At 43.0% G+C, this 24,630-nt stretch overlaps 1 protein-coding gene across 23 annotated transcripts in view; it reads right to left on the bottom strand.

Moving 5' to 3' along the window:
• The window catches only part of CELF4 (CUGBP Elav-like family member 4), a 701,136-nt gene that overhangs the window by 45,307 nt on the left and 631,199 nt on the right, over positions 1-24,630 (bottom strand). For 6 of the 23 annotated variants that reach the window (XR_001123527.5, XM_030258261.4, XM_012577600.5 and 3 more), the window contains 5 exons: positions 21,893-22,042; positions 10,687-10,767; positions 9,600-9,665; positions 7,902-7,982; positions 1,547-1,690 (listed from right to left, as the gene is read on the bottom strand). Coding sequence is in view for 21 of the 23 variants with exons in the window: in XM_030258261.4 (XP_030114121.1) it covers positions 1,547-1,690; positions 7,902-7,982; positions 9,600-9,665; positions 10,687-10,767; positions 21,893-22,042 (522 nt within the window). In the remaining 2 variants the exon portion in view is untranslated. The remainder of the gene's footprint in view (positions 1-1,546; positions 1,691-7,901; positions 7,983-9,599; positions 9,666-10,686; positions 10,768-21,892; positions 22,043-24,630) is intronic. The other 17 variants (XR_005978079.2, XM_030258265.4, XM_030258266.4 and 14 more) reach the window with 10 other exon arrangements.

Genomic DNA, 24,630 nt, shown 5'->3' with positions numbered 1-24,630 from the left:
GTGTGTGTGTGTATAATTTGTATATAAAAAAGCAGGTGGGCTCTGGATTCATTGGGGCTAATTAATAGTTTCAAGTTCTAATTTGAATTTGCCAGCTGCCTCTGCACACCAGACTCTTTGTCCTTCATTCCTCTAGTGCTGGAAAGTGCAGCAACCTAGTGACTCCTGGTGATTGGGAGGGCTGTGTCCCTCTCATCAGGGGTCAGGGTCCCTTCAAACAAAAGGGAAAATAGCCTGTTCAGACCCTCTGTGGATGGGCAGGAGAAACTGTGCACAGAGAAAGGGCACAAAACTCTTGAAGTACTCTCTGACATGCACTGTGGGTAGCAAGGGATGAGGTAAGAGATTTGGGAGGTGAGCTGTTCAGGAGGAGAAAGGGGAAAGCAGCATGGAAAGAAAGCATAGTGTGGAGATTGAGAGTGGTTTTAAAATCAAATGAAAACTCCAGTGAGTCTTAACTCTGGAAGTTTGCCTGAGAGACAGAATCCAGATTAGCTGCAAGTAACAGGAAAGGAAAAGCAATAGTTTGTTCTGTTGCACTTCCCAGGGAGGGTCTGCAAGAGGTGCAGGATGGCAGAGAATCAAAAATTATAGATCCTAATGGTGGGCAGGTGGCTGTGAGAGATCTCCTGTCCACCAGGTGTGATGGGATTAAATGTGGCAGGGTCTCCATGCTGCCACACTGCCAAAAGGGACCCTTAGGAGCCTCAACTTTGCCAAAGGTGGTATCCCAGTGACAGCCCATACATACATCACTCCGTGGCTGTCAGCTGGCTGAGCCCTCCCACTCTGGCTGTAGCTCAGGGTATCCCTGCCTGGGGCTCACAGGCAGCTCCAGGCTGTGCTCTTTCTCTGCTCCAGCTGGTGGGGTGGAGCCAGCAGTGGGGCCAGAGGTACAGCTTTCAAACCCAGCCTCTTAGCCTGGTGTGTCAGCTGAGGCATGGGGTTACCTTGGCCCATCTGTATCTGCTGGGGTGCTGCCTCAGGTCCAGCAGGCCAGAACATGTCTGAATGTGATCTACCAAGCAGTCAGCATCCCCCAGAAGACCAGGCTCTCAGCAGATGCTCATCCCTTACCCCCTTGCAGTCTAATGCATCACAGCTGCAGGAAAGCAGCCCCCACAGCTCTGTCTTCCCTTCAACCCCAGGACCTGTTTATTCTCTGCCTTATGTACAGAAATTCCCCTTCTGCAACATGATCCCTCTGCTGTTCTCATAGTTTCACCTATGCCCAGCCCCCTCCATTTTGCTCCAGTTCTTTAATCTTTTCTGCACCCACCTCCCTTTGCAAGTGGGGTATTTTATGACCCCACCAGTGTCTGCAGCATCTTGCTACTGGTGCGATGCCAAACCTTGACCTCTAAGCAGCACACACAACTCTGAGCATGAGACAATCAGGAGAGAAAGAAGGAAGGGGGAAAGTATTGACAGGAGTAAATTGAGAGAAATCATACAGCTTAAGCAGAAAGAAAGCAGTTTGAAAGATAAAGTATTCAGAGAAAGCCCTTTCCTGGATGAATCTAATTGTTTTGTTATCTTTACCCACCAAAGCATTTACTTTGGTTTGTCGCCCGATCCACAAACACTTTCGAGGAGATGACATTACCGAAAGGCAGGAACATCTGCATCAGCTCAGCATCCCCAAACTCCTGGGGCAGATGGTAGATAAACAGGTTACAGCCCTCTGGTCCTATCAAGAGAAAAAGAAGACTAATGAATGAAGAGAAATAGGATACGAGAAATCACATGGTGGAGATTTACTTTAGCATCTTCTCTCTCTCTGACTGGTGAGCAGTTGCATTAGGAAGCAGCCTGTAGACTCTCAGAGGAATGGACAAATTAGAAGACCAGGAGCTCAAAAAGTCACCTAGAGGCTATGGAAAGTTCAGTAACTTTTCCAGGACACCAGGATAAAATCTAGGGAGAGAGGAATGCACCAGCACATGTGGCCATGGAAAGAACAGAACGAAGGAGTAAGAACACAGAGAATGAAAGAATATAGTTAATAGATTTTATTTGTTCCTCATAATCTTATTTAATCTGCAGAGGGATAACCCACACTATCCCTTGCCTCTTCCCAAAGTCTGCATGTAGAAGTTTTATTGTCCTTTTTGAATCTGTGTGATGACAATAACATCACACAAATGATGTTAATAAGCAGGAAGATATGCACAAACCCATAGGCTCATCTTGTTTTGTAGAATTTACTTTCATCCCCCCAGCTCAACTCAGCCTGAAGACTCCCTCAGATCTGGGCACTTAGGCCATGTCCTCCATTCTGCAGCATTCTGCAGGAGAGACTTTTTAGGTGGATTTAAATCCAAATTACTAGACAAGAGGGATTAGCTTTTTTGTTTCAATCTTGTAACATATACTCTTACTGATTTTGGAAGGTGTTTTGGAAAACATCCAGAGAGGTGTCTTTAGCTGGAATATGAAATTAAAGTAGAGACCCTCAAAAAATATTCTGTTGAAATTATATTTTGGGGCAGAAGAGGGCAAACCTGCCTCTTGTCGAATAGCCTAGAATATAAATTTTCAAACTTTTATTTTTATGTATGTTGTCCTTGAGCAACAGTCAAAAAGGTGTGTCCAATTTGTTTTGTTAAAAAAAGTTAAACATTTAAAAACTTTGCAGTGTTCAAGAGCAGAAAACTGTATAGTTTGATGAGACAGGGAATTTTTTTTCATCATTTTATTTCTAAAGATACTTCTAGCTGCTGCCCAGCTCTGCACTGACCTCGACAGGTAACTCCAGCTCTGCTTGACTCAGAGGGATTGAGATGAAGGGGATACACTCTGTGCCCTTTGCCAAAAGGGTTAGAGGTCTGAGAGAAGGAAGGGTTCCTCCTTCCCCCTAGCCCATGTGCCTACAACCCTGAGACCTGACTCAGTCAACTTTCCCCTTTTTATGTCTGGGGCACAGTGTGGGGAAGGAAAGGGATTTTTAATAATATCATTTTCTTCATCAGGGCATAATTACAGTGTCATAACACAGCAAATTACAACTTTGCCTTTTCTGTTAGGGAGAGGAGTTTGTCTAGATGCTCCCACCTTTTATTACCCATTACTCATCCCCCCGGCTGGCAAGAGAAGTACGGCAACATCAGGATTCTGGCAGATGCCCATTTAAAGCTCATTAAAATTCCTGGGCCTCAGCATGATTGAAGTCAGAGGCTCTCCACATTTCCTTTTGGATTAATGGAAAATGAAGCCCTAATGAATATTTGCTAAGCACAATTTTCCCCACTAATTTGCTAAAAGGACTGTCATGAAGGAACAGCTGATCCTTTACATCTTGTGCATTTCCTAAAGGTCATGAGGATGGTAACCAGGTTTCTTCCAAATGGGGGGGATAGTGGTATAGTGGGATAATTAACTAATTAGGCACCCGGTCATCTGCTTAGCCAAATTACTTTTGAACCTCAGTGGCCCATAATCAGGCTCTCCTATTTCATGCCAAGCTTTTCCAGTTTCCCCCCACATCCCTTCTGCCTCTTCTTTAGTCTTCTCATTGGGCAACTATCATTTTTCCAATCCTTGCTGCCATCCATTTCCACACAATACAGAGTTATTGGCATAATAAACTAGATATGAAACAGTCTGAAAGTGTTAAACAAACACTAACCCCCTTAGGTGTCTGTTAAAATTGAGAAAATTCTGCCCAGGAGCAGACCACAGCCCAGAATAACAGGGAAAAAATTCATTCCTCCATCTGAACGTGCCCTAGAGCACTTCTGCTGTGGGATTTGAGATCACATTATAATAAAATGAGTAAAATCTTGACTTTGCTGGAGTTGGTGGCAAAATTCCCACTGACATCACCAGAGCCAGCAGTTTGCACTGTAAAAGTAGCCAATTCTTTCAAAAATACCAGCTGCATTTCCTGCGGTCTTGGATGTGTTGTGCATGAGTAGGGATTCTGCCTGTGTGTGTACTGAAAAACACCTACCAAGGCATAAGGCAGGAGGCACACAACTTTAATTACATCACCTTTAGCCTGGGCTTAAGAAGAGCCCTTAGTTCACCTTGAAATCAACTTTTCCCCACATGACTCAGAGACCAAAAAGAAAAGACCAGGGATGGTATGAAAAAGCAGGGACCATTCTCAAAGACCAGCTTAGATCTAAAATGTGCCTGGGAAACCTGTGCTGTGGCTTCCCCTATTGACCCAGACATTCAAGGCTGAACTCACTTTGTTTCCAGCTACAGAGGGGTTTTTCCTAACTTCTATTGCTGAAAACTTCACTTGCTTCTCAGAAAAAAAACAAAACAAAACAAAACAAAACAAAACAAAACAAAACAAAAAAAACCCCAAAAAAACAACAAAAAAAACCCAAAAAACAAAAAAAAACCCCAAACCAAAAATTAGTAGTTTGATTTGTTTTGTGACCCTCACATATGAAATTTTTGCTTTTAGACTTTAACAAACAATTTTTTGTTAAATCTGTCTGTGAGCTACCTGTCACAGCCGGAGCCCTTGGTAAAGAACTCACAAAACAAGATCTGTCTTCTTTAGCCGTCCTAGCTTTTTTTGGATATGTTTTTGCCTGATTCAAGTCAATTTGGGCACTCCATAGAAGGCTGTGTGTCTGTGTGTATGGCTGTCTTGTTATACACTTAGGTATATTTTTAAGAAACCAAAGACAAGATCATACTATGAAGGTGGTGAGGGTCTGGAACAGGTTGTCCCATCCCTGAAGTGTTCAAGCCCAGGGAAGATGGAGCTCTGAGCAGCCTGATCTAGTGGAAAGTGTCCCTGCCCATGGCAGGTGGTTGGAACTAGAGGGTCTTAAATGTCCCTTCCAGCACAAACGATTTTATGATCCCATTTGTTTTTAATCTCAGAATGCTTTAAAGATCTCAGTCAGTTCTCAGTGCACAAATGCAATGAGTTCTGAGGTGCTTGCTCAGGATACTGGAACAACAGAAAAACCACAGCTGGTATGGAAAAATCTTAATAAAGAGTCCAACTTTCTTTTGGGAGAAAAAGTTCTTGTTTTGAACACAGTTAACAGATTATCGGAGATCACTATACTTGGCAATTCAGGGCTGAAAACAATAATAAAATTATTTATGACAGGCTTTACTTTTGTTTTCAAAAGGGTTGTTGTGCAGCTTGAAATCTAACCCCCATGACACATAATCAGAAAAAATGAAGTTTCATTTCAACACTGATGTCTGCCATGGCTCTTGGTTTTATGACATGTATACATTTTATGACATATATATGTTTCTGTTCATTTATACACAAGAAGAACAGTTAGCTTTAATTCAGACAAAAAAGCAAGAAAAGCTTTAAGGACTGAACAGTTTATGGAGTCTATAGATTACAGGCAAACTGTTCTGCATAATGGAAGAACTGTGACTGAGGGCACAGAACCATATGGTGGGTTTGGCTTGGCTGGACCTGAGCTGAGCCATTGATAAACCATTGCTCTGCCCGTGCTCCTCACACTTGAGCTCATTGTCAGTTTTTTAGCACAGGGACAGCTGCAGACCCAGACTCTCCCTGCCTGTCCACCTTCAACATAAGTGAACTCCATATACCTGCTCTGATATCAGCTACCCATCATTGCATCCCAGAACTGGGAGAAAATGTCATGAGGAAAGGCTATGACAAGGCTTGTTTTCTAACAGTAATTAAAACTGGGCTAATCCACGAGGTTGTATGAAGGCAGGCTGCAGTACTTTGGTTAGCTGCACACCTCACCTCTACAGCAAACACTCAGAGGATGAAATTTCATTGCCTCTTCTGCTTGCCCACAATATTTGAGCACAGCACAGATAAGAGTTGCAAACTTGTACCAAGAAGTTGTAGTTTCAGAAACTACATCAAGATGAGTAATGCAGACTTAAAATTACCTCCAAGTTTTGTGAGGTTGACATGGCCTGAATCAAGATTTTATCTTAAGCTTTGATAGTTTTGGATCAGTTCCACCCTATACACCCTGTCAGCTGCCGGCAGCCTCAGTGCTCATGTGGAAGTAATGACTCATACCTACAGGAATGTTGCAGCAGCAAAACATCCCCAGGCTTGTTATCCAACTGGGATTCAGTTTAAGAGCTAAGATTGTCATTAGCAATGTGATCACTGGTGTTATTGTGGTGGTAGGTCTGGTTCACTAATGAATCAATGTTTGTGCACATCCTTGCAAACCAAAACACTCTTCTCAGTGCTGAGCATTTTTGTTATTATTGAGTTCACTCTCACTGTGTTTTCCTGTTAAAGGTTAGAGATTCTTAAAGGTCTTGACCCTCTGCTAAAGGGGAGTGTTGTGCTTTAGCAAGAAGCAGAGAAAAGACACAGCCTCTCAGCACCTCAGGAAAATAAGGAACACTGGGATGGCAACCTGCATTGGATTGGTGGCTCATATCATATGACTGTCCCCCAGCCATCCTCATTCTCAATGCCAGCTGCTTATAGGAAGGAGCAGAGTTATGAGATAACTTGTCCACTGGGTGACACTCACTTCTAACCCACACCATGGCTTGTGAACACAGGGTCTACAGGCAGAGGGTCTTCAAAGCACACACCACAGCTTCCTCTTGCTTCTGGTGGTTCCTGGCACGGCGCTTTGCTGAACAATGATGTGCTCACCATTTTGTCCTGTGCTTAATCTAGCCCCAGTAAGCAATAAAAAGCAAAGTCCTTCAGCATGGGGGAAACATCTCTGTAATGATATGATAGGTCTGTGCATCTGTTCTCACAGCAGGGACATGTACTAGAGCTAATCAGGAGCTGGAAGTTGTGTTCCCCAGGAAATTCTGACATAGGAAAAAATTAATTCCAAATTAGATGGAAATGACGACATTTCTAATTTTCTTACAAAATGAGATTTCTCCCCCAAAGTAGTTTTAGATCATCAGAATGTTTTAGTCTGATGGTGTAATCTAGATCCATTTCACTGTGACTCTTGCACTGTATTAAAATATTAAATGTAATTACATACATATAATAACACATATAATAGAGAATATGTCTGAATTAGTGATCTAATAGAGGATAAAATTTAAAATGTAACTATTTAAAATGAGAGTTGCTAAGCTGGAGCACCTGACTTTAATGTATCACTCAGGCAAGCATACACGTCCTTCTCATCGAAAGGGAGCAGTCCTATTTGGAGCCACCCAAATGGATTGCCTCTGAGGATTCCATCGCTCCTCACTGACTGTAAAGGAAATATTACATGGCACAGTTTTCTCCCAAGGCATTTACATGCAAAAATGGTAAATTCACCTCTCCTTACTCTTCATGTCTTCTGTGAAGCCATCCAGTCCTGTGGAGTAGATTACGCAGGCAACTCTTATAGTCATTGCAAAGAAATAGGAACTTTAACTACAAGTTTTTTCTCATCCTGATATAGGGATTGTGCTCTGCAAGGTCTGACTGATGTTTCAGATTATTGGTGGAGGCTGAAAGGCTGAAAGGACAGATCAGCTACTCTAAAAAACAAGTCCTTGTTCTCCAAAAGGAGGTGTCTGAAATGACATTACTGTCTTTTCATGAAGGGCCACTAGTTCTTTGTTTCCTGTAAAGCTCTTTATTCCAATACAGTTGCATTTTAATCTGTATTCTTGCTGCTTGTCTTGAACAGAAGTTCCCACTGGATGTTTATGGCTATGCTGCTAGCTGGTCTTTCCATGTCCCATGCACACCAGCATGCTTTCTTCCCAGGGGACTGAAGAGATCTCATCAGCAGTTCCCCACATGGATGGTCTACCAGAGTACCACTAGTGACAGTGACACCATGCCACAGATGGAAATGAAGGAAAACTCACTGGACCAGGCATTCAAAGCAATTGGGTGTTTAATGGATGCTCTAGGTGCATGAGGAGGGGAACCAATGAGATGGGGATGGCTTGCTGGGGTCACAAAGGAGGACATCACTTTTACTTACCTTCTCTCTGTTGCTGTGGGATCATGGGAGGTGGCTGTGGGAACGCTTGGCTAATCTGGCCATAAGCAGCAGGATAAGCAGCTAAAGGGGAGAGAAAGAGAAAAAAGAAAGGACAGATTTCAGTGCTGGGAAGCAAGGAGCTTTCACTCCAAACCACCACACCAAGCTAGACGTGGGCTTTGCCTCTGTGTTTTGGCGTTGTGAAGGGCCACCTCGTGCAGCCTGAGATGTGGTGTAAGAGCCATGGCTGTGCTCCAGGAGGTGCCATAGAGCCCGAAACATCCTCTCTCCCTCCCTCCCTCCAGCTCCATCAGTAGTGAGACCCAGGGCACCCATGCAGTGTAAACAGTCTCTGCTGAGACCACTCCCAGCAGAGATGTGCAGCCATTCAATGTGGTGACAGGAACACGTTCACTCACGAGCTCAGTGCAGAGGTACCTATGCTGACAGCCGTGCACAGAGCACATGTACAACTTTCCCCCACCTCATCTTGGGCACCCTGATAAACTCCCATGCTCATGAAAATGGTTCACACATGTGTTTTCCCCTTCATGTGCCCACAGGCTCTATAGACACAGTTGCGCATACACTCTCGGATATACATTTTCTTTCATGCCCGTAGAGACTTCCTCTCTCACACACAAACACAGTGGAAACAGTGAGCAGCAATTAAACAATTTCCCCATCTCAGCTCCCCCACCAAGCAAACAAGGGGAGCCATTCACTACCACAGATGGTAGATGATGTGCCTTGCTGCAAGACCAGAGAGAAGAGGATAGGGGCCATGTGTGTGCAGAGGGGTTAATTAACAGCTCAAAGGGTTGAGTTGCTTCCCATCTATCAAACCTCACAAGCAATAAATGACAATAACTAAAACACCGGCAAATGAAGCCCTACATGGAGAATTAAATTAAGTTTCTAGATACAGCACTGACACGAGATAATAGCCATTCCTCAGCAGGAACCCATGATTGCTCCAGTTACCACAGGAAACAATGACTTTGGGGTGGCAGCTTCCTCGCAACGTTGGCCATAGACACCTCATGAGGGGAGGCTGAACATGGCAGGGTCATGGACTGCACCAGGTCACTTTGGCTGGTGTCAGCCCATCAACTGCAAAGGAGCTGCTCAGCACACAGGGCAGCTTGAGCGGAGGCTGAACCACGGGGAGCTGTGGTGAAATCTGCTGGGAAGTGGGGGGATGTCTGGGTAGCTCTTAAGCAAGGCTCAGACCTTAGTCAATGAGGCATGAGCAGTAGACACACCCTAAAAAAATGCGTGTGTGCAGGCATTCCATGTTCTGCCAGGCACTAGCAGCAGTGGCTCTGCAGGGTCTGGCTGCCCATCTTCCCTCTTTGCTACAGCACTCAGGAGACCTGTTTTAGAAAGCCACCTCCAAAGCAGTGGCTCGATTTTGCCCTTGTGCACTGTGGACCAGACTCAGTTCTATTGATGAAGCTTCACCGGGGTGCAGGTCAGTGGGAGCCTTTCCACGGGAAAGGTAGGAGGTTGCATCCTTTGGGAGAGAACACCCTGGATGTCTTGATATTTGTGCAAATTGAATCAGGGAGTCTGTGGCCCCCCCAGCTTGTCCCTGTACCAGTAAAACTTCCTTTCGCTCAGCCCCCTGGGGTGTAATCAGAGGGTAATGGCTTTAGACAAGGAAAAGGTTTATTGGGAGAAAGTGTTAATACTAACGACCTGCGTACTGCTGCACTCCAGCGTAGGCTTGCTGCAAGGGGTCTGCTGCAGTGGGGCTCTGTGCTGTGGAGACACAAGAGAGACAAGGAATTAAGGGGTTAAAACATGATAGGCACTATCCCCTTATCTTTTATCATCAATATGTATTATGAAACAGACAGACCCAGGGGCTGAGGGTTGAAGAGGAGAAGCTCACTTGCTCTGTGGACAGGAATGCAGAGAACCCCCCAGGATGGCTAAGAGGGTTCTGTCTCCCAGCCATCACCCTGTGAGACATTGGAGCAGAGGACAAATAAACCTCTCTCCTCATTTCCCAAGCTTGAATTATGGATCTTCACTGATCATGCAGATATTTTGGCACTAATAAACCCCAAAGAACCCTCATCTTAAGCCAGGACTAGCACTGTGCTAGGTGCTGTGCAAACTCAGATCTCAGTGACAGCTACAGTCACATGAAACTTTCAATCAGAGCAGAAAACAACAGGGGCATAGCAGGAGGAAGGAGAAGAGAACAAAGCAATGGCTCCTGTCATCCCCACATCCCTTCGAAGGACTGTGTTGCTGCCAGGCAGCCCCCAGTGAGAGAGAAGAAGCTGCATGGAGGGGAGGGGGACACCACTTGTCTGCTCCAGGGAGGATGCTGTGAATCTCTGCATAAGGCATGCAGTCTCTTGCTGGCTTCAAAGTGTATTTTCTCTCTTTACAAGTGTGCATTCCTCCCCACTAAAACTGTTTATTTTTGTGAAACTTTGAAGTCTTGCTCAAAAACAACCAAAGCTAGTTAAGAATATTTTTTCTTTTTTTCCTTTGGTTGATAGGGAAAAAAAAAAAAAAAAGAGAGAAATGTGTTGGATAAGCTCATTCTTTATCTGCATCAATAAAAAAATTAAAACAAAGCTTGGCCAAACCTCCAGTCCAAATGTCACCTTGGCCCTAATATTTCACTCTTATAATGAGTTTAATTTGTATTTATTGGGACTGCACAGTTCTACATTTATTCAGTCTGTCCAACCTATTCCTTGTAGGATGATCCCTTAGGGAACTGCCACTTTCCCACATCCATCCCACCTTTTTTCCTTCTTACCCGCACAGAGGTGTGGCTGGAGGCAAGGCTTGGAGGATGCAAAGGTGGGGGCCTCTTGGAAGGAAATCTGGTGCCATACACCTATCCAAGGAAAGACACTGACTGTATGGCAAAGTGTGGGGGAGGTTGTCATACGTGAGTATCACATACCCAAGGAACACGGATAAAGTGTTTTCTTACAAATAGAAATACCAGCTTGAAACTTCACTTTAAAGATCACCATTGGTCATGATGGAAGCTTGCAAGGTCTTGTACTTTTCTCCCAAAATACAAGGAGGAATGGTGAAAAGACCAAATTTGAGGTGGCAAACCCAATTAGCTAGCTAAGGCTTGGAAGCTCCTGTTCATTATGGATATGACTGGATCATGTGAACTTTGAGGCTGGGGTAGTCATAGGAAGAAATAAAGGGATTGCAGTCTTAGCTTGAAATGGTTTCCTAGCTGACTTTTGTCAAGTCCCTCAATATATGTGTATGTAAAATGGGAAAGCACTGTCTTACTGTAAGGATTTTCATTTTTCACAAAACAGTGTGAGGAGAATACATTAAAACCTGTGGGAGGTCAGTGGCAGGCAGACTAGAGATTCTACACTACATTTTTAAAGAGTAGTTGTTCCAGGAAAATAATGGAGGTAATGTTTGGAAAATACAATTTTTTTTTACTTACTACTTTCTTCTTGAAGAAGAAACCAAGCTCTAAAATAGTTTTAACCTCTCCTTAAAACTGTTTTCCTCAAAAATCAGAATAAAGATCATATTGCTCCACTAGAAACCTGAAAAGCTATGAAAAGTTGAGTAATACATCAGTTCCCTCACCCCTTTAGGAGAATGGATCATAATAACTTAGACCTTTCAAATCCTGTCAGGTGTCCTGAGAAAGGTGAGGGAACCTTTGGTGAGAGAAGCAAATCTTTTTTAACTATGATTCTGTGGACTGCAGTGAAGGAGAGGATCTGCCATCTCTGCCCCAAAGGCAACAGTGCTTCTTTCATTGCAAGGAGGAAGAAATTGTCTCTGATGATCAGGAAATGCATTTACAGTATTTCCTTCCTCCTGAGATGAGGCTGATTTGGACTCATTTGTTCTCCTCCCTGACCTGCTGATAATTCGCAATGGCTGGCATTTCACTGATACAAGAGAACTCACTAAGACGGACCTGTCCTCTGGTCCTTTTCTTTATTCCTTGCCCTGTCTGGGCACGTGTGGGAGCTTCCTGACCTCCCAGTTATAGCTGAGTTTATCACCTGGACATGATCATCTGGCTCACTGCTAATAAGAGCTGCTCTGCTTATTCTGTGGATATCTCACCTGCCTTTGGAACCATACTTTGACTATCAGAACTAGGGTTTTCTGCTTTAGAAATATATGCTGAGAACCCCCCACCTTTAAGATTAAATATTAGAGCTGGGTAAATAATTTATTTAAAGTGTTTGGGATAACAAGCCATGAAATGCAGCCTTTCTGCCTTCCACACTAAAGCTTTCAGAGTTTATTATTTTCCCAAGTATTTATGACTTGCCACCACAGATAATATCTAAGTGTTTAGGGTAATATCTGAGTGTATAGGGTAATATCTGAGTGTTTCTCACAAGGCTGCTTTGTGACCCAGGTCATGCACTGCGTTTCCTCTTGGCTCACAGCACATGCAAGCCAGTTGGAAGGTTACAGTTAGGTTTGCTCCAACCTGGAAATCCCTTTCTCATAGGAAAAGAATATGCTAACTCTCTGTTATAACACACAGGGCCCTAACTGACCTGACCATCGCTGGACACTCTTGGAAGGAGAGTTGAAAGCATCTCTGGGCAGGCAGCAACTCCTGGCTTGTGGCTCTGTATTACTAGTAGTTTCATATCTTTCCTTGGCCATTTGGGAAAAGCCAAAGTTGTGGTGAGTCACAACCAGCAGGAATTTTACTTGGCACCTCTTAAAAGTGATGACCTCTGTTCACTGAAGGACTTGCCTTCCTTAGCTTGAAGACTGTTTACTCAGCAAATGAAGATGTGACTTTAGCATAGTGGACATGTCCATGCTGGCCAACATGGCCTACGAAGAGGCAGGGACACAGACTCCAGGGCTGGCTGGACACTCTTGCAGGAAGCCAAGGCATCTTGGGCAGCCATGAGCACATCTTCATGCTGCTGCTTACCCTGCTAGATTTATCCTGATACTAGGATGAATCAGACCTAGCGGAGAGCATAACTGCCTGTGCTCCTGGCTGTAGCATGGATGAAGCCAACAGCTGGTATTGATCCAGAATCTCAAGACACAGATTAGACATTTGAGGAAGTTGTGGCCATGCTGTGTTCTGTAAAGTGACAGCCCTCTTACATATTAATGACCTATGAGGAGTTTATCAAGGGCTCAGTTATATGAGATGCTCACAATTCAGTCAACCTACCACAGGGGTTAGGTGTGGCTGTAGCCCATTACTTGCTAAAATTCAAAGTGATTGGAAGTTATGAGTATTTTCTGTATCTCAGCACAAGGAGACCATCAGGTAGGGTTGCTTTGCTCCTCTGTAAGGTACATATAACTTCACAGGGTGGCCTTCACATAGATCATTAGTGGGAGAGCTAGCCTGCCTCAGTCACCCTTTCTCCCCATCTGGCTTACCAGTCTTCTTTGATACTGAAAATATTAGTTGTACACAAACATACAGGGCTGGAAAAACACCTTGGCTCGTCTATGTGCTTGCTGTGCCAGGGTGCAGGCCCACAGTGGCACACAAGGTAAGTAGGTGTATAAGGGCTGATAAGATATATAGATGAGAAACATGGATATCACAGAGCACCTTATAGCAGCTTTCGGACCAGCACCAGTATGTCTCTAAGTTGTATCATCATTCAAAGACCTTGGATATGCTGACTCTGTGCAAATGTGCCTAGGGAGAACATCTGAAACAGATTTCCTTGTGTTCAGACCTATGGAGGTGTCATGTCCAACATAAAGACATTTCCGAGATTAAAGGTGTTGTAATGTAAATGTTGAGGATCTGCTGGTGGAGGGGAGAAAAAGCAGAGAGGCTCCTGAGAGGCCAGAGGAGAACTATCAATCACATCAGCCCCACTGAAATCTCTGTGGCCTTGCTGCTTTCCAGGAGCTGAGGATCTGGCCTTGCCAGGGCAAACTAAAGGTGTACCATGAAAACAGATGCTAATAGTAACTTCATTTAGCAGCTCAGGGCAAGAGCCTTATCCCTGGACATCTCCTCTATATTAATTTGATAATTTCCATATCTCCAAGGGAAAAATGCTGCTCAGATACAATTGTCTCTTTGCAAGACAGTCCTGGCCAAGATGCCACAAGGTGACCATGGCAGATAACCTTCCATAAACCCGGAGACATAAAACAAGCCAATGACCTACTATATGGCCATAAATATAAATTTAATGAAGGCAGCACTTATTCATTAGGCAGAAGTCAAGAAATAACTCCCAAGTCCTTCAAAGAAAGTAGTCCGTTAATGTCACTTTCCAAATCCTCTGCCTGATGCCAAAAACTGAGGATGATTTCCCAAGTCAGCATGAAATACAAGTGCTTTAAAATTAACACCAGGAAACTTTCTTACTCCTGATAAATCTCTAGATTGAAATCCAACTTTTTAAAGGGGCTTTCAGTTAGTGTTGGGCCTGACATTTAGCTTTTGTCAGAGAATGATTGGATGGATGTGGCAGAATGAAGCATATTGTTAAAAATAAATAAAATTGGTTGAAATTGAAATTCTATAAAGAATCCTTCCTGAGGCATCAGTACCCTGACTCCAGTGTCTATCCAAGACAAGCTGCTATATGGGTGCCCCAAGTGAAACTGGTTGTAGGAGATAGAGGGCTGGAGTCTTCTGTGGTATTCAGGGGTGTAAATCAGGAGGATCTGCATAGAAGCGAGTGGGCTGGTGAGGAAAAAGGATGATGGTTACAGCCTGAGCCAGCAAAAGAGGCCTTCAAATGTTCTCAGTGGACTATGGGACAGCCTCCTTGTCCCAGCTCAGGTAAGAGAAAGCCAAAGTGGTCTGCTCTCTGAAACCAGAGGAGCCCGGTGCTTCTGAAAGACAAAGGCAAAGCCTGGAACATTTTCAGCCCCTAAGATGTTTTGTGATTTCAGTTTAGTGGAAGGAGTGATCTTACTCCTATGTGATATTCTCTCCACTCCTTGCTTCAGAATATCTGTGCATTCCTGACATGCTCAATTCCATATATTTCACTCTATTTTGCATAGATGCTTCCTATTTAGGTCTGAAACATTATGAGCTGGATCCTCAGCTTTGTGCTCTGCCCCACCTATTCATTCCTCTCATTGTCCTCGAGGTATTCTACACCTCTCACAGGAGCTGCAGCTTGGCCACAATCCCCTTTGGGAAGGTGGATGGGGGAGGAGGGAAATCAAAGGGAGGCAGTGCTCTTCAGTCAGTGTGTGTGGGGGGGTAATAACATAATGATAGGAAAAAAAAAATCTATGTGAAGGCCAGGATTAAAATAAATAAATAACTGAGTGGGAGGGCTCTATTCACCTTCTCCTTAAATCCAATTTAAATCACTCTCTACAGCCCTAATCTATATCCATAATTACATCATTTCATACAACAAGCTTGCGAGAGGTCTTAAGAAATTTATGTAGATTAAAATTCATGGGTGCCGTAGTACAGATTCCATATTATTAAGATTGATTAGGACAGCTGATGCTGTGATTAAAGAAGCTAGCGCTTACTGTTGTAATTAATTAGGTATTCAGACACAACAATAACTGCAATAACAGAAAGAATGTGCTGATCTGGCAGAAAACAGAGGCTGATCCTGTGTTTTATAGTCTCGTTTTGCCATTTAGGTGTGGACACCACTCATTTAAAGACATGCTGTCTCTCTGTTTCTTCTCTTACACATCAAAAGAGCAAAGAAATCCAGGGGTTTTGTACCCTCTGCTTCACCCTGTTAGTAGGAAAAGGTCCTTTTGGTAGCATCCCCAGCTATTGTATGTGCTCACTTGGGACAACATATAAACCTTCTATAAAATTCATATAGTTCTATAATGGAAACCAGGATTATCTATATTATTTTCTTAGTAGTCCCACCTCCAAGTCCCAGCCCTAATCAGATTCCTTCTGAGATAGATGCTGAATGAAAATATGATAGAGACATGTCGGGCAATGAAGAGCTTCCAGATAACAAAGCAAGAAAGACACAGATGTCTCAAAAGGGCAGACAGGTGGACATGGTTAGTCAAGGTGACAAACACTCAACAGCAAAGTCAGGACCAGACTTCCCTCTCTTTGCCAAAGGCCATAATTACATAAGTCAGGGTCAGGTTTAAAAAGCTCTTAAGGCACTCTGAAGTCTGTATTTGGGGGAGCTAAGTTTAAGTCAGTTTTAAAAATAAAGCTTGAGGTTGTAACTCACATAGATCCTACTGAAGACATCAGCACAGAGTCTGATTTGTGTTTACACCTTCTTCCAGATCAGAGGAGAAAATGCTTTTGCTCTGGAAAGGCTTACACAACTGCCTTAAACAACCTCATTCATTACAGCTGCAGCACGGTCATTGGAAGTACATGGCATCATTAAAGTTGTTTAGACTACAGTTGAAGATGGCAACTTGTTACTATATTTTTAATGACTGCATTCCTTCACTTGTTTATTTTACCAGTAAAGTGTGGTTTATGGCACATGGCAGATTGTTACAAATGGGTCAAATAAATGCTTCCTAGTCATAATGATGCCTCAGGTGCTCAGTGTTGCACTTTTGGAACTGCTGATACAAAATATGAACAGGAAAGCTCTCAACTGGAGATTTAGGGTGGACAAACAACACAGAGCTAAAGATTTCCTGTAGTGAGGAACTTTGCCTCAGGGTAACTGAGCCAGGGACATTTCTAGGCAATAGTGTATGTCTAGACCGAATGCTGTGGGGTTTGGTTTTCATCCTGGACCATCTACATGTTCAGGCAGGTAACTTTTTTTCTGCTCCTGATTTATGTTCTCTCTAAACTCTTCTTGTCTAACACCTTTCAGGCCTGAAATATTAGGGTAGACGTTAGGGTGTGGGAAATCAGTCCTTTCCTCTCCCTGCAGTAGTGAAGCCCTGCTCTTACCCAGAGCCACTGGATTGTGCCTGCATGATCATGACTGGCACTGGACTCACTGGTCTGGAGCAGCAGCCTGTCCATCAGCAGCACTGTTAAGTCACAGACTGAAAAATTACCTCGGATAATGATAACAATTACAGATGGAGTCTGAATGCTGTCTCTGCTGGCAGTGGGTGAAATTGGTTCCTAATATCTCTTTGTTGAGCCAAGGAAAATGCGTTGATGGTCTTAGTTCAGTTATAAAGTCATGAGTTGCTACAGAACAGGAATTCCCTGTGAGGCACGTCTTTACTGACTGTCTCAGTGGTGACTTGGAAAAATGTGGGCATAAAAGCTTGGCTGCCTGTTTGCACTGACAGCTAGTCCTCAACAGAGAGGGCTGGACCCTGAACAGGATATGAAGTGGAGATTGCTGTCTTGCTAGCCCAGATGTACTGTGTGCTAAAGGGGAGTGGTGGTGGAGAAACTTGTGCTAGGTCTCCAGAGTGGAAAGATAGAGCCAGACAGGAAAGTGGTGAGCAGTCAGAAACAGAACCACTCTGTGCCTGAAAATAATAAATGAGGTGACAAACTTTTAATAGATAACAAGGAATTGAGGGGACTTAGCTTTTTTAACTCAGCAATCTAAATCCAGACCAAATGCACTTAGTCTGAATCATAGAATATCCTGATTAGGAAGGGATCCATAAGGATCATCAAAATCCTGCACAGAGGAACCCCAAGAGTCACACCATGTGCCTGAGAGCATTGTCCAAATGCTTCTTGAACCTGTCAGGCTTGGTGCTAGGACTAGTTTCTTAGGGAGGCTGTTACAATGCCCAACCATCCTCTGGGTGAAGAACCTTTCGCTGATACACAAATTTAATTTCCTCTGACACAACTTCAGACCATTCCCTCAGGTTCTGTTATTGGTTACCAGAGATCATTGCCTGCCCCTCTGCTTTCCCTGGTGAGGAAGCTGAAGAACTCAGCACTCATTAAAGTATTCCCCATCTAAGGCTCCACAAAGCTGCCAAACTGCTGGACCATCCCCGGCTCTGGTGAAGTTGGACATCCTTTGGCCCAGGTGCAGTAAGAGGGTGTGAGATGCTATGTGGTATATTTTTCCTTTTTTCTGGGCACATCACTGGACAGAAGATTATGGAGCAGTCTTAAATTTTCTGGGAGCTCTGCTTTGTTCCTTCTTCCAGTTCTCTCATTTCACTGATTCTTTGACAGCCACTCCCTTCACTCTCTTGTTTGCTACCTTTGGTCTCCCAATTTTCTCATCTCTCAGTCTCCTTCTCTTACCAAAGAGGTTTTATCTTTGGAGTGAGAATTTTTTTCTAGCTCCTCACAATGCAATTCAGCAGGGCAGGACCTGTTGTTACCAGAGAGCAGAATTCTGATGATGTGAGACACTGCAGAAGCCAGTGCAGGTGGTGTCTACTGTTACTGTACATCACACATGGTTACAAGGGACACTCTGGGCTCTGGGTGGCTAAGAAGCTTTGGCAGAAGAGTGCAATCCCTGCTACTGTGAGTAATGTGGAAATGGCAAACGCTCTTGTGCTGCTGCAAAGTGACTCACAAGATCATGGCACAATAGATTATGCTCTTTGTCCCCACTATATATTGTGACACATTGCCATGTTCAATAGGTCTGCAAACTGAAAGATTAAAGGGCAGGAATTAATACACAAAAAGGTCAAATCTCCAAAGGGGCTCAGACTAGTGGAAGAGGGAATACTTATTGCCTTGTTATTCACTCTGTGGCAAAAAGTGCACAGAGGCATTATGTACTGTCTGATCTTGGAGAAGGTGAGACCTTGGCTTGCAAAGGTTATGACTGCTAGGAATGGTTTTCTAGTGCCACGCATAGATCCATAGCATTGACCAGATTAACAGAGAAAGCTAATTCCTGCAGGGACAGGGACTGTGATCAAAGCCCTGGTGAGCAGGGATGTTCAAAGTATTCTGGCCTTTGCCACAAAGGCATGGATGGTTTGGTAATCAGACTGAAATGACAGCATGTACATCCCTTCTCCAGTCACAGGGAATCATGAAAAAAGAGCACAGGGGAAGACAGAATAATAAAGAGTGGAATTACAGACTACATACAATTACGTAATCTGTTTTATAAAGACTGTGGTATTCTGGAGTCCTTTGGATGCAGCATCAAAAATAGTATGACTGGTCAGAAAGGTGAACCTGTAGATAAACTGCACAATTAATGGAATTTATTAGGGTCTGAATGATATGGATGTCACGCCTCTAGAGACATTCATTGTCCTGTTTTGCTATTTTCAGGCAACAAAGAATATTCTGCTACAGGCTGTAATGGTGTGAACCCACATTTGAGGTTTTTTTGCGGAGTATGAAGGAGTGTCTGAAAGCAATATTCAGGATTTAAGCAATATATGGCAAGTCATAATCATAGCAAGACTATGATTATGTACATAATATAACAGCAGTCTTAGCCACTTTCAGAATGAGAGATACACCATAAAAGAAAGTTGTTTGGAAGATGCTGGCTTTGGATGGGGACTGTCATGATCTTCCCTTCTCTATATTGTTAGCACAATTGCCTGCTCAGCTGTAATATTTTATTTCTACCCTTGCATTTAGGGACAGAGCCATGCAGAACCACAGGACAGTAAGAGATGCAATAGAGGAGAGTGAGAAAAATCCCATAATGATGGAACAAGCTGCCCAGTAATGAAAATTTCTTTCTAACCCCAAGCAATTAGTGGCTGTCTTATATCATAAAACATGAAGTTTTGTCTCCTATCTACTTTTTTATCCAGTCTAATATGGCTGTGGATGTTCTCATTACCCATATAAATGTATAATCCTTTTATTTTTCATGCTGCTAAGCTCCAGGACTGAATAAAGCCTGTGGCAAGGAGGAGAGGTTTGGAGAGTGCATAAATGCTCATGAGAAGGAACACAATTAGATGGAGCAAAAGCATCATGCAAGCTATGTGGACTTGCTTTCAGCATTTCAGGGACAGACAAAAGCATAATGAGAGGAGTGTGCTTGATCTGCCACTGTTCCCTTTACACCTCTGGTGTAACTTAAAGTGTCACCACATTATGGGGAAACCGAGCAATGAGAAAGACAAATATATTGCTGAAGTCGCTCTGAGATAAATCCAAACTTTACACGGCTCAGACTGTTTGGATGTCAGCTCTATTGGCAGAAGAAAGTCTCTCTGCCTGCAGCAAAGAGGGGCAGGATGACTGTCACCTTTCTGTGTGTCAGCCTGTTGGTGTTTATGCAGGGACTTACTGTGAATTGCTGCCTGAGCAAGTCTCTCTGAAACTCAGAGAGAATCAGATTAAGGCCATTGACTTTTATATAACCATGGATGAAATACCTGAGATATTCTTTAATTATGGAGATAGTTTGGGATAGTAACAAAAGCTCAAGACATTAAGATTCACCTAGAAAGAACATCTTTTCTCTGTACCCACAGTAATGGATCATTGAAATTTGCCAAAAGGATCTAAATAAACCAGGAAAAAAGGACAGACATACATAGAAGTGGATGAATAAACAGAGAAATGATTGACTGGCAAACAGGCAAACTGAAATAAATGGAGAGAAGAACAGATGGCCGTGTTTATATAACCTTAAAGACAGAATGCTTTCTCAGTGTTGTGGTTGAACTCACTGAACATACTAAGAGCTCTCTGCAGTCTTCTGATGACTCCAAAATCTCGCCTGTTCTTATATTGCTACAACACACACACACACACACACACACACACATATATATATATATATATATATATATATATATATATATATATATGCCTAATTTTGAGTACAGTAAGTCCTTTGGTTTTAATTCTGCTTAGAGTTGAACTCAAAGCCCATGTTTTCAAAGTGTTTGTTGGGAGGAGGATAATTATTTGTCAATACCTAGGTAAGACTTTGGTATTTCTATACTATATGGTATTTTTCCTTGTAGCTCATGAAGTCCCCTAGGATGATAAATCTTCTGAGTTTTCAGGACTGGCTAAGATTGAAAGAATTATTTTTTCTTAGAGTTTTATAGGGCTTTTTGGCTGGAACATTGAACTCAGTATTTGATTTCCTAACAGACTAGATCAATCTATCAGTTCCCCAGGGTAAAATATTCCTTTGCCAGCTGGTGATTAGGATCAATTAGTAACATTTACTTAGATTTTTATTGCTATGATTGTTACCATTACTGTATGTACAGGAATGGTATAAAATTACTTTTCAGAGGAAGTGTATTGGAGGAGAGAGCTATCTCAAGTCTTGAGAATGCTGAAAAAGTGTAGGTGCACATTAAGAAATGGTAATTGGTAATTACAGATTTAGACTGTATGTATATTTTTAAATACGGGTATAGAGGCAGGTATGGATCCTTTAACCTCCCTCATTCATCGCTGACTGCCAGTGCTTGCAAAATCACTTCTGTAGTGCTGGCATCTTCGAGCTAGGCACAGTGTGAATCCCAGCAGCAGTTCTCCTGCAATGTGCCACCAAAGGGTGACCCTGAGCCCATTCAGAGGCTATATTAATGCAGCTTCACTCTCCAGGCCTGGTAAGGCAGCAGGATTTGTGTGCAGTGGGCATTTCGGAGGTCAACACCTGCTCCCTGCACACAGGAAGTTGCTTGGGTCAGCGGGCATGTGGACCCTTCGGATCACCCTCCCAGAGCCATCTGGCTGCAGGGGAGTTCCAGCAGGAGCTATCAGTGCTGGGTGCAAACAGGCTTAACACAGCTTCTTCAAGGCTAACCAGAAGCAAGACCCTTGGGAGTACTGTGAAGGGATCTGCCAGCATGAACTGCTCAGGAGTCTAGGTCAATTTTCAGCTGAAGCAAAACATGCTGGCTGTTCTGACTGTATTCACCAAACATGCTATCCAGCAGGTGAGCACTCAAATATTCAGGACACAGTTTTTCCACCTCCAACATGCCCTTGATGTTTATCATCCAGATTGAACCGTTTAACACTGTAGCTGCATAAGACACAATACACCAATGCTATAATGAGCCCTGGTGGTCTGGGGTATAACCTTTCTGAACATATGCCACAGGCTTTTGTTGGGTTTTGTCCTAGTATTCCTAGGACTGAGACAACAGGCTGTGGGCACAGTATTAGTCTGGCTTACCTGGGTAAGGGTGAATGCCATTAGCAAACACGGCTTCAGCGGCTGGCTGCCCATTAGCCTGCGGCGGGAGGCCAGTGAAACCATTCACCCCAATTGGAGATGGGATGCTAGGCACAGCTGGTGCAGTTATACCAGGAGGCGTGCTTCCACCTGAAATTGAGGAGGACACAAGGGCAGAGCTGGTGAGTACTGGAGACAACTTCATGGAGAAAACTGCTGACACAACAGCTGTGACCACTACCTTAAAAAAAGCCAAAACAAAACCACCTGAGAAATGAGAAAGATCCCAAGCTGTTGAGCAAATAAATGGACTGCTTGCAGTTGCTCCCCTGTTCAGAAAGCTCTCAAGACAAGCTTGAAAAACCTCCAAAAACGCTCAACCCCAGCTTTCTACAGCAGTTCCTATCTGATTCTCTTTGGATCTCTGTGGGTGTATAGATTTCCAGGACTGGTGTGTCTGCACTCTCTCATGAATACATCTGTCATGTGCAAACTCATTCTGAACTTTCACAGCACTAGGGATCCTTAAAAGACTTGTCAAGTTTATTTGTAGCCCAAAGGTAGCCAGTGATACATTTTTTAATGTTACTGTTTGGTCCAAACTTGACTTCCTACTCTTTTAACAGATATCTCCCAGTGAACAGGGGCAAAATTTGGACTAAATTTGCTCCTTTAATGGAATGTTATTCTTCCCTTCTTCCCAGATGCATCCTGTGGGAGACTGTAATGCTGCTATTTCAGAAGAACAAATTTGTCTTTATGTTCTGAGTGGGATCTTGTCACCCACTGGTAGAGATTTCTTAAATTTCTGGGAGAGAATTAAATCCATCTGCTCCCTCACTATCTTACTCCTATGTATGTGTAAAATGACTGGACAGTCTAGTCTTCTTGCAACATGTTCAGGATGATTGCAGGGACCAAAAATGAATTTTCAATGAACCTGAAATAATATTTTTCTCTTGCTGGGTGTGCATGGGAAATTAAACTATGTTATCTTCAACAACATCTTTCTGCGTCAGGGTATACTACTGATTGAAAGCACAATTTTTTGCAGTAACCTCTCTTTTAAACCAATTGCAGATATTTTCTTCACCATTGCAGCATTCCATGATGGGTTAGTTCAACAACACCCTTTAATCACTGTTTAAATCCGTGTTGGTGCTTTAAGAAAGCTGCTACAGATGCATGAGATATTTTAATATGTTCAGATTTGTGTATCCCACAAAAAATTAGGCAGTACTTCAGCTCATTTCTTATACCCTGAGCAGACAAGCTGCTGCTTCTCCTTTTCTTATTTAAATGGTGTTGGCCTTTAAAAATGTCCTCTGTGGAGGTAAAGGGAGCCAGCAGTGGCAACTGAAGTCCAAAGGCAATGCTCTTAGCATATGCCATCAGCTTCCAAATCACAAAGGCTACTTAAAATTTCAGTTGCTTTTCTGGATCTCTCCTTTATTTGCATAGAAAATGTAAATAAATTTTTTCTAAAATTGCAGCAAGGGATTTCTGCTTGCTATTTTGTGCATGTCTAAGGAAGTTTAGGCATATTTATTGGAACTCTTCAATTTTCTTCTTATAAACCCCCCCCTGGAGAGGTCAGATCTGTAGCTGGAGTAAAACTGGCATAATGCCACGATGGAAAACAAATGGTGGTGGTGCATGCCAGTTGTGGATTTCATCCCTTGTTTGAGGTCTCTTGCTTTAGCCGCACCAGGTGCAGATTTACAAGAAGCAGAGAGAGAGAGGGAGGGAAGGAGGGAGGCAGGGAAAGGAGGAAGAAAGGCTATATAAAATTTCATTTCTAGTCCCTCTCTGCAGGTAACAGAGTAGCAGACCCACAGCCAGACCCACTTTTCACCCAGATTGTCACAGTGATGGGAGAAATGTAAAACCTGGACCAAGCTCTCAGAAATGTCAAATTAATTGCCTCACAATTATGGAATGTTGTCTGAGATAAACCTGACCCATTATGGAAGACTGTTAAAATGACAGCAAACAGCATTAAAATTCTCTTGGTCTGAATTACCCATAGGGAGTGCGTATTGCACTGACTGCAGTTCAAAAGAGATGTTTAAGTTTTGTATGGTTAAAGCCAGGTGAGATGGATACTGTCGCTCATCTATTAGATTTGCCTGGATGCAAAACTCTGATCCCCTAGGTCCCATGGGATTGAATTTACGGTTGTATTCCCAGGAATCCACTCTCCTAGAGGCGGGACACAGAGGAGACCAACAGAGAGGCACTGCGCTGAGCCAATTCCTCCTAAGCCTCTAGGACTTCTGGGTTACCAGAACCTTTTTCCTAGCACAATTTTTCTTTTCCTTCAGGAAGATAAAAACACTTCCTTTCTATTTTTTTCCCAATGTTCTAAACACTTTTTCTAGTGCCTGTTCATTTTTTTTTGTTTGTTTGTTTGTGGTTTTTTTTGGTTTTTGTTTTTGTTTTGTTTTGGTTTGGTATGGTTTTTTTGGTGGCTTTTTTTTTTTTTTTTTTTTTTGCAAGAACTTTGAAATATTTCATTTTCCTTCCAAGGCAGAAAAAATATATACTTCAATGACTAGAAATCCTGCTATGAAACAGAATGATCATTTTCCATTTGGCTTTCTGAATGCTAAAAAAAGCCAGCAGGAGAATTAATGTTAGGCTTCAGATATCTCTCCTGGCTACTCAGAAATTGCTGCTAGAGTTGTAGGCTTGCTTGCTCAGACATTATGTGAAACATTTTCTATGCATCTTATCAC

This window comes from Taeniopygia guttata, chromosome Z (genome assembly GCF_048771995.1).
Source record: "Taeniopygia guttata chromosome Z, bTaeGut7.mat, whole genome shotgun sequence".
NCBI lineage: Eukaryota > Metazoa > Chordata > Aves > Passeriformes > Estrildidae > Taeniopygia > Taeniopygia guttata.
The sequence above is the reverse complement of the archived record's forward strand: the minus strand, read 5'-3'. Positions and strand labels throughout refer to the sequence as shown.